General features: G+C 35.4%; 1 protein-coding gene across 1 annotated transcript in view; it reads right to left on the bottom strand.

Moving 5' to 3' along the window:
- Positions 1-9727, bottom strand: part of SLC12A2 (solute carrier family 12 member 2) — a gene marked incomplete at its 5' end in the record, with an annotated part of 120987 nt that overhangs the window by 43752 nt on the left and 67508 nt on the right. The window contains 3 exon segments of the mRNA XM_006157414.2: positions 3595-3746; positions 7749-7833; positions 7925-8052. Coding sequence (XP_006157476.2) covers positions 3595-3746; positions 7749-7833; positions 7925-8052 — 365 coding nt within the window.

The raw sequence follows: 9727 nt of genomic DNA, 5'->3' as shown, positions 1-9727 counted from the left end.
GCTGAGGAAATAATTACATTTTCCCTTCTCTGTCAGCTCTGAACTGAGGTAAATAATGCTCTATGCTTTCTAGTATTCTAGAAATACTATACTTTAGAACTTGCTAAATTTCCTGTTTTCTAGTTAAATACTTAACTAATAACCTCTGCATTTCTTGACATGGAACAGTAAAACACAAATAGTAAGGATAATTATATTGAATGTAAATAATGTTATTACCAGTGTTGTAAATAATTTACAGTGCAAATAAAGATTAAAAAAAATAAATAAAAAGAAAAGATGTTCTTGTCCCTAATAGGGAAAACAAGACATAGTCTAACGATAGGTAAAGTTAGCAAGTAAACAATATAGTGAGATTTAGTGTGAAGTGTGTGCGTAAAGATAATTTGAAGTTCAAGAAAATCTTCAAGCAACTGGGTCTCCTTGAATGCATGATGATTTGAATGTGTGAAAACAGAAAGCAAGTGCAGTGGAAAAGAGAGTAGTGTGTGTGTGCTGTCCAGAGACACACACGATGGCTGGAGTCCAGCCTGGGGAGAAGGTGGCAGCACAGGTACTAAAGGTTCTGGTTCTGACTGACAAGAAAGCTCACGTTTTATTAGGCAATGATAAGGCAAAGGTTTGAGAGGACGCTACACTGCAGCAATACAGTATGAAGCATTTTATGATAGAAATTCCAACTTAAGCTCTCCTGTTATCTAACATTTTTGATTCTCTGAATTACAAGTGATTTATATTTTTACAAAATGTTCTCCCATTCTGTACTATTTTACAAAACATTTTAAAGCATTTCACTTATACCAAACTCCTCTTTGCTTGAATGAGTCCATATTAGACTTGATAATGAAAACAACCTTTTGTATTTTAAGGCAACAACAGGGAACTCTAACTGGCATTTTCAGTCACTGGGCAGAGACCAACATTTGCTCCTTTCATACACAGTATCAATGTCAGAACTGGCCTGAATCATTAGCAGGACATGAATACTTTCTTTCATTCCTACAATTCGACCTAGTCTTGTGACTATAAAACACAAACTTCTATTACATAATTGGGTTCAATATTTATAAGCACTAAAAGTACAGTCAATTGCTTGAAGCTATACAATAGAGAATAAAAAGTTATGCCATTGAAACTTTAGTTAAAACATTTCAACTATAAAATTAGGTAACTGACATAAAATCATACTGATTCTGAATAGGTTCAGTTCTTCATTATTCTGATTATGTTCATACAATACTGGAAAATATCATGAAGCAAAATTTTAGTTTTTCACTTGTAATCAGCAGAACCACATATTCGTTCTATATATTTACCACAAGGTTTCTTTTTATTTTTTTTAAGAGATTTTTGCTATAGGGTGGGTGCACTCACCAGAGAGAGACAGAGATACAGAAAGTAAGAAATCACCCCCTAAGCAGGATGGCTACACTGCAATCCCTTCTCCTCTAGTCTCCTCTCAGGATTTTGGGCACACACACACACACACACACACACACACGCCTGGCATGACATTTAAGCCTCTGGGTCTAGGACTTGAACCATGGCTGCCTATGTAGGAGTCCAGAGATATAACCATTATACCATCAGCTGGTCTACCATAAGGTATTTTGATTTACTATCTGGAATATAGTCTGTTTTCTCTTTTATACTGTCCTTAAAAAACTCTCAAAATTATCCTCCAAAGTAATTCAAATAATTCTTTTTCATTATATAATCTTTCCTAAGTTCTTAAAAATCTAGAAAGTTTAACAGTATAAAATTTAATTTCACTTTTAGTAACTTTTTTTGAAAGATTTCTTAAATCTTATTATTTTTTTAAAATTTTTTTCTATAGAGCATGAACACTCAGCAGAGAGAGAGAGTGAGAAAGAGAAAATGAGAAAGCAAGCCTCCAGGTCCTAGACTCAAACTGAGGTAGGCCATGTGGGAGCCAAGAGCCTTTAACTACCATGCCACCTGCTGGCTCCTCACTTTTAGTATCTTAATAGAGATAATACAGAGAAGAACTGATAGTCTCCAAATTACTTGATAAATGATACTAATCTTTATAGGACCCATATATTTTAAAAGTTCATTTATTTTCGAGCATCCATCAGAATTAAATTCTGGTGTTAAATGGTATTTGGTACAGCACAACTTCATATGGCCTAGGATGAGACTTCAAAAATGGAAACATTACTAATTATAATTAATATGTATTTAAATTGATCGAAATAAAAATACTTAAGGTACACACCTAACAAAATAAGACCTTTATACTGAAATCTGCACAAAACTGATGGAACAAATCAAAGATAAAAATAAATGAATAGCGCTACTATGTTTATAGATTAGAACATTCAATATAATAAAAATGTCAACTCTCTCCAAATTGATAAGTTTAATGTATTTCCTATTAAAAGTTTAGCAAGACTTTTTTGTATATAAACATAAGGTTATTCTAAGATTTTATAAGGAAAGGCAAAGGAACTACAATAATAGCTAAAGCATTCTTTAAAAAAAGGATAAAGTAGGGGGCCAGCAGATAGCAGTAGTGGTTACATTGCTAGATTCCCACGTGGCAGACCATGGATTGAGTCCTGGATCCAGTGGCTTTAAACTTACACTGGGTGCATGTGGGTACATGTCCAAAATCCCAAGAGAATAGAGGAGAAAGGACTGTGGCACAGCCAGTCCTAATGGGTGATTTTTTGCTTTCTGTCTCTGTCTCTCAGTTGGGGATGCATAGGCCTTATAGCAAAAATCTCTCTTAAAAAAAAAAATAAAAAGGATAAAGTAGAAGGAATTAACTTATTTGCTTATAGACTCATTATAGGAGCCAGCAGATGGCATAGTGGTTACATTGCTGGACTCCCACATCACTGATCATGGTTTGTCTTCTGGATCTAGTGGCTTCAAAATCATGCTGATCATGTGCATGTGTGTGCCCAAGATCCTTAGAGGAGAATGGAGGAGAAGGGACTGTGGCATGACCATCTTCCAATCTTCATTATATAATCTTTCCTAAGTTCTTAAAAACCTAGAAAGTTTAATAGCATAAAATTTCATTTTACTTTTAGTATCTTTTTTGAAAAGGGTTGATTTCTCACTTTCCTTCTCACTGTCTCTGTCTCTCTGTCTCTTCATTGTGTGCATGTGCCTTAAGGCAAAAATCTTTTTTTAAAAAAAAAAGACTCATTACATAACTACAGTAATTAAGAATGTTTAATATTGGTGGAGTGATAAAAATAACAATCAGTGGAACAAAATAGAGAATCCACAAATGACCATGTGCTAGACATTTCTGATGCTTCCTTGCTTTGTGAAGCAGTAAACTTACATACTACATGTAATACTCTATTTTATATTATGTATATTACACACTATGTATTTTATTCTCTACCACTGAAGTGAGTCCTCTACTCTTGAATGGCTTGCAATTTTGTCCGTTGTGCTTTTCTGTTTTGAACAATTAGTTATCTACAGGTTTTTTTGCAGTATAACAACAGTCCTCCTTTTTAAGTTACGGTTGTATTCTAAAAAGTCAAATTTGAGAGCCGTTTGGCTGTATATAAATACAGGGCATCTGTAAAAGATGAATTCGGTACTCACCTGGAAGTTGTTCATTAGGCCGTATGGACAAGGATTGCTTTCACAAAATGAAAAGTCAAAGTTTAACTTGCAGGCTGCAGAAGTACAATTTGTCAGCTCTGTTACGATAGTGTCATTCACGTTCCCGGTGGCATCTCGAACAACACAAGAACCTGGACACGGATGGCAAAGAGAATAACCTAGCTATCATCTCTATTTATTTCAGAATTATGTGCACTAATAAAGAACTCAAAGTACTGACTACATACACACTTACTCTAATAGCATATGCTACATTTGCAGTAAGCCAGCTTTACCTTGAAGAGGATTTGGAAAGCACTTGAGTCTCTAATATTTAAGTACTGACACTGAACCTTTTCTAAGAAGTAGTGTTACATGTATATACTTAAAAACCTTTTAAATATAGGTATCAAAATGGCATATCAGCAAAACTATTTCCTGGAATATCTGAATAAGATGCCATTAAGCAAATATAAGCACACTATACTCAGAGTTCCAAGTGGCAGAAATGTTTTCTTATATTCTAAATATTTTATACTTGAAATGTGGCTAAAGATCAGAATATAGGTAATATAAATTTTCTTTGAGGAAATGTGAATATTAATTAATTAAAATTCTGTTTAAGCCTTTATCTCAAATACAATTAAGAAAATAAATAATAGCTGAGATTTGCTTAAAAGTAATCCACAGAGTAGTGTCTGAGCATAGATGAAACAGATTAACCAAGTAGTAGGCCAGCTGGTGGCATGGTGGCTAAGGTGATCGAATCCTAGTGGTCAAATGTCTGGTTCAAGTCCCAGATCCAGTCATTTAAAAAACAAGGAGCATGGTCATCCCCTCTGGGGAGTGCTATTCTCTCTCTCTCCCCAGCCCCCTGCCTCTCCAGTAAGTACACATACTCTTTAGCAAAACTAAAAAAAAAAAAAGGGAAAGAAACAAAACAAAAAGATTGGGGCCAGCAGGTGGCACAGTGAGTAAGGTGCAGGACTCAAATATGGCAAACCATGGTTCAAGTCCTGTACCTGGTGGCTTAAAAATCACACCAGGCTCGTGTGTGTGCATGCTCAAAATCCCAAGAGGACAATGGAGGACAAAGTATTGTCTCTGTGGGACCAGCAGTTAGCGTAATGGCTATGTCGCTGGACTCCCATGTAGTCGACTGCGGTTCAAGTCCCGGACCGGTGGCTTAAACTCACGCCGGGCAGGTGTGCATGCGTGCGTGCGCAAGATCCTGAGAAGAGAGTTGAGGAGAAAAGACTGAGGTGTGGCCATCCCCCCTGGGGGTGATTTCTCACTTTCTGTCTCTCTGTCTCTGTCTTATGGTGAGCACACGCACCCTATAGCAAAAACCTCTCCAAAAAAAAGAAAAAAAAAAAGCTCTCTCTCTGCTTTTGCTAAAATTGAAACTTCAATAATACAACATTTTAAAAGATGACTTATTCAAAAACAGCATTTCATTATTTGGAATAACATATAATGTACAACAAGTAGTAATAACCATTTTTTAAATATTTTTTTAAATTTAACTTTATGTATCTATTCATTTATTTATTTTAATTTGACCAGAGAGGAAGAGAGAGAGAGAGAGAGAGAGAGAGAGAAAGCAAGCTGCCAGGGCTGGGACTCTCACTGCAGTCAGCCATGTGGGAGTCCAGCACCCTTAACCACCATTCCACCTGCTGGCCCCAGTATTAACTATTTCTTACACTTCATATCTGTTCACTTTCTGAAGTGCTCAACTGTTACTTCATCATATATGAGGTAGGTACTACAGCAAACTGCTTGAGAGGAAGAATATTTTAATGACTAAACAGATTACATACTATTCTTTATTCTTTTTTTTTTTAATTTGCCAGAAGGCACGTATGCTCACTGGAGAGAAAGGGACAGAGAGAGAGAACCACCCCTCTCCTCCAGGGAACAGTCACACCACAATGCTTTCGTCTCCATTTCTGGGCACCTGCTCACCAGAATTCTCAGCATGTTTTTCAAGTCACTAGGTCTGACGTGCAAACCACACAGTCTGCCATATGGAATCAATCTCACGTAACCACCAGGCTACAGTCTGACCCCACAGTTCTTTATTCTTCAGTTTCTTCATCTACCTTCCAAAGTATCTGCAAATCACGTTTCCCATTAGGGATGAAAAACGGAGCCTTGTCGCTCTCACGAGCCCTAGAACAGCTATATTACATATATGCTTCTTATTATGATGTTCTGTCACTACAATTTTGGGGGAAAAAGGTTCCATTGCTTTGAACTAGTTATATAACCACTGGTGCAGAAACAATCTTTACTGGCCTGGCTACGAACATCAGGGGAAAGGGCTGTTCCTATCGCTCCGAGAGTTAGTACTGACAGGACAATGGCTGAGGGCCGGGAGCTTCAAACAATCAGATAAAAGCAGGTGTTATCTGCTGTCACAAATTATTTTAAATTCAAAACATAATTCATTATAGTATCCTTTACATAGATAAATATTCTTTAGGTAGTTTCTAAGGAACACCACTGTATTTTGCTAAGCATATAATATGCTTAGAACTCGTATACACACATTTCATCAGTATTTTTTTTCCAAAGTGATTTTCAGAATGAATTTATGAACTATAAGGATAAATGAAATTCAGATCCTTTTGAAAATGCGAATTTAGCCCACCAGGATAATACTGTGAGTATTTCTAACTCTTATTTAGTGAAATTTCAAAATTACTTTAGACATATATTAGGTTGTCAGAAAAGTCATGATGCATTTTTGCATAGAAAAAATACATGATAACTTTTCCAATAACCCAACAGTTTGTAACTATAATTGTTACCTAGCAACAAATTAGTGACTATATAGTAAATATTTCATACTGAAATACAATGAAAGCTTCATATTGCATAGACTATAAATTTAGAGTTTGTGATTTATACTGGTACTAAATTAAGACTTACTTTTGTATTATGCTTTAAATATAACCTTAGAGTTCAGACACTTAAAAGAATGCTTACATATTACAAAAACATATTGAGACCAGCAGGTGGTGTGGTGATTAAAGGTGTTGGGACTCCCACATGGCTGACTGCAGTTTGGAGTCCCAGACCCAGGGCTTGAACTCACGCAGGGCATAAACATGCCCAAGATCCCGGGAGAAATGAAGAAGGGATTGTGGTGTGGCCATCCCCCGGGGGGTGGTTTTTCACTTCCCTTTTGGCTGTCTCTCTCTGACTTGTGCCCTATGGCAAAAACCCAAACATATTTTCTGGCTAAAGTATACAGTTTCATGAAAGTGTAATGAACTCAAGATAATTTATCTATAATCACTGTATGCAAACTGTATGTAAAGTAAGTGATTAACTTTATCCCCAGAGTTTTCTGGACTAAACTAGTTAAGTAATTTTAAAGAATCTACATACACCATAATTAAGTTTTTAAAGACTTAATGAAAAACAAACAAACAAAAACCCTTGCCCTGAAAGTAAATCTTTAGAGCTAGTGGCTAGTTATTTTCAGTAGTGAATTTTTTTACTTTATTGTAAAATCACTTATCTATATCACAGGAATTTGGAGACTAATACAACACTTAGGTCCTTTCGAGTTCTAAAATGCTGTAATTCCATGAATGTACTAAAATGGTTTTAAACCCATTTCATTCAATTCAATAAAGCTTTAGTAAGATTTTTCATTTAACTTAGTAATATACTAGCTATAGTTAAAAAAAAAAAGGTAGGCATTGCTTAACCACCATAACGAAGCTACTCAAAATTTTTAAGGATCAGAGAGTAAAATTCATTTATTTCTACATATGAATTGTGTTTTCTATAAATACATCAGTGAAATTCAAGCATTTGTAAATATTATTTATATAATTTTTGAATTGATAAAAATGCTGAAGGAGATACAATAAAGCAGTTGGTGGTTGAGATAACATACATTAAAAAACTCATAGTTTTCTTAAAACCATTTTTAAATTAAATTAGGAAATTAGATAACATACATTAAAAAACTCAGTTTTCTTAAAACTATTTTTAAATTAAATTATGAAAAGTAATCCCATGTCTTCTATTGAAATATTTCTGAATTTAAAATTTCAAAAATGATATTAAAATAAATTTTTATAGTATACATCATGAAATTTCTGCAACATATAAAGAAATGTAAGGCTATTTACCTACAGATACTGCAATTCCTACGTAAACCAGCGTAGTAATTAAAATGGCTAAGAGTGTTCCTTTGGGTATGGCTGACTGAGGATCCTAGAAGACAAGAAGATTTTTTAAGTCTATCTTTAAAAGTAAACATATGCATACTACTATTAATGTATACTTAGTACATTATAATACTTACTGCAAGATCACCTGAGATATTTGCTCCGGCCAGAATACCAGTTGCAGCAGGAAAAAAGATGGCAAACACAGAAAAGAAAGTCTCTTCCTCTCGAAAATCTGGTCCAAAGTTCTCATTAAATATTTCAGCTGCAGTCAAGAAAATATTTTTGGCAATTAATAGCACGCAGATTAGACCGTGATAATTTAGATCAAAAGTAACTGGTATATATGACTGCTACTTTACTTCAGTTCAAGTCACTGGTAAATTCTTACCGTATTTCCTAATTCAAAGACTAGTTACCCTCTTCTCCCATATGAGGGGACAGTTTACAGTCAAATGATTATCTGAACTGGGTCATCTCCCACTTCTCTTATACTTTATTATGTTTCAAGAGCCTCTGAGTTAATATCACTAGTCCAGATTATTTGTAAATGAAAGTGTAGATAAACCCCCTAATCTTGAGATAAAAAAAGTAAGACAGGAGGCAGGAAAACAAAAGAAACATCACAATAGTAGGAAACTAGTTTTTGTTCACTCCTAACTTCTACCTTACATTACTATCTGTATAAAAACTAGCCCATAGCCTTTCTCTTCTACTTCTGGTGAAGACCTATTTTATTTTTGCTGCTACACATCAGGCTGCCAGATAATCTTAGCTAAGGCACTCTATGTAAAGGTCTTTTCTACTTCAACAATAATGAAAGCTTTAATTAGTCTCACTGTTTTCATTAATTCTGAAAAATAGGCTCTGACACTAAAACAACTATCATTTATCTATCTATCCATTTAATATCTCAGCATCTTTCATGTGCCAGATTCTGTTCTAGGGCTATTTTGTATTTTAAAGTGCCCCCCAAAAATAATATGAACTGGGCCAGACTGTGGCATGGCGGTTAAGACACTGGATCCCACACGGTTAACACTGTGGTTCAAGGTTAGAGTCCCAGACCTGGTGGCTTGGAAAATATGCTTGGGTGCATATCCAAGCATGCTCAAAATCTTGAGAGGACAATGAAGAAGGTATTATGACATGGCCATCCCCCTGGGGAGTGGTTTTTCACTTTCCCTCTCTGTTTCTCTCTGGCCAGTGCACATGTCCTATGGCAAAAACCTAATAATAAGTTAATTAATTAATTTAAATATACAAGTGTGTGTGTATGTGTATATATATGTATATATGTATATAGGTGTGTATATACATATGTATATATATGTACATATATATATGTATATGTATATATACATACACACACACACACATATATATATATGGTCATCAAGTTAGACATGGTTCCTCCCTTCATGGAACTTGAGTCTCAAAGGGGGGGGGCTCAGCAAATGGCATAGTGGTTCTATTGCTGGACTCTCACATGGTTGACTCCAGTTCAAGCCCCGGCCTCAGCGACTTAAGACTCATGCCAGGCATGCGTGCTCAAGATCCTGGGAGGAGAAGGGACTGCAGTGTGGTCATCTCACCTGGAGGCCAATTTCTCACTTTTCATTGTCTGTCTGTCTCTCTTTCTGGTGAATGCATACACCCTAAGGCAAAATCTCTAAAAATAAATTGAAAAAAAAAAAAAAAACCTTTCAACAGGGAATCAGCAAATATGAAACAAGGTCATCATAAAGAACAATAAATCTACTGATGGAAGCAAGATACTGTAATAAAGAATAAAAGAGAATCTAATTCAGTGTGATTACAGAAGACTACAGAGATCATTAAAGAGGTAATACTAGGGACCAACAGTTAGTGTAATGGCTATGTTGCTGGACTCCCACGTAGTCGACTGTGGTTTGTGTCGCGGACCTGGTGGCTTAAAT

The sequence above is a fragment of the Tupaia chinensis genome, unplaced genomic scaffold (genome assembly GCF_000334495.1).
Source record: "Tupaia chinensis unplaced genomic scaffold, TupChi_1.0 Scaffold000541_1, whole genome shotgun sequence".
Lineage (NCBI taxonomy): Eukaryota > Metazoa > Chordata > Mammalia > Scandentia > Tupaiidae > Tupaia > Tupaia belangeri.
This window is presented reverse-complemented; position numbering and strand designations above follow the sequence as displayed.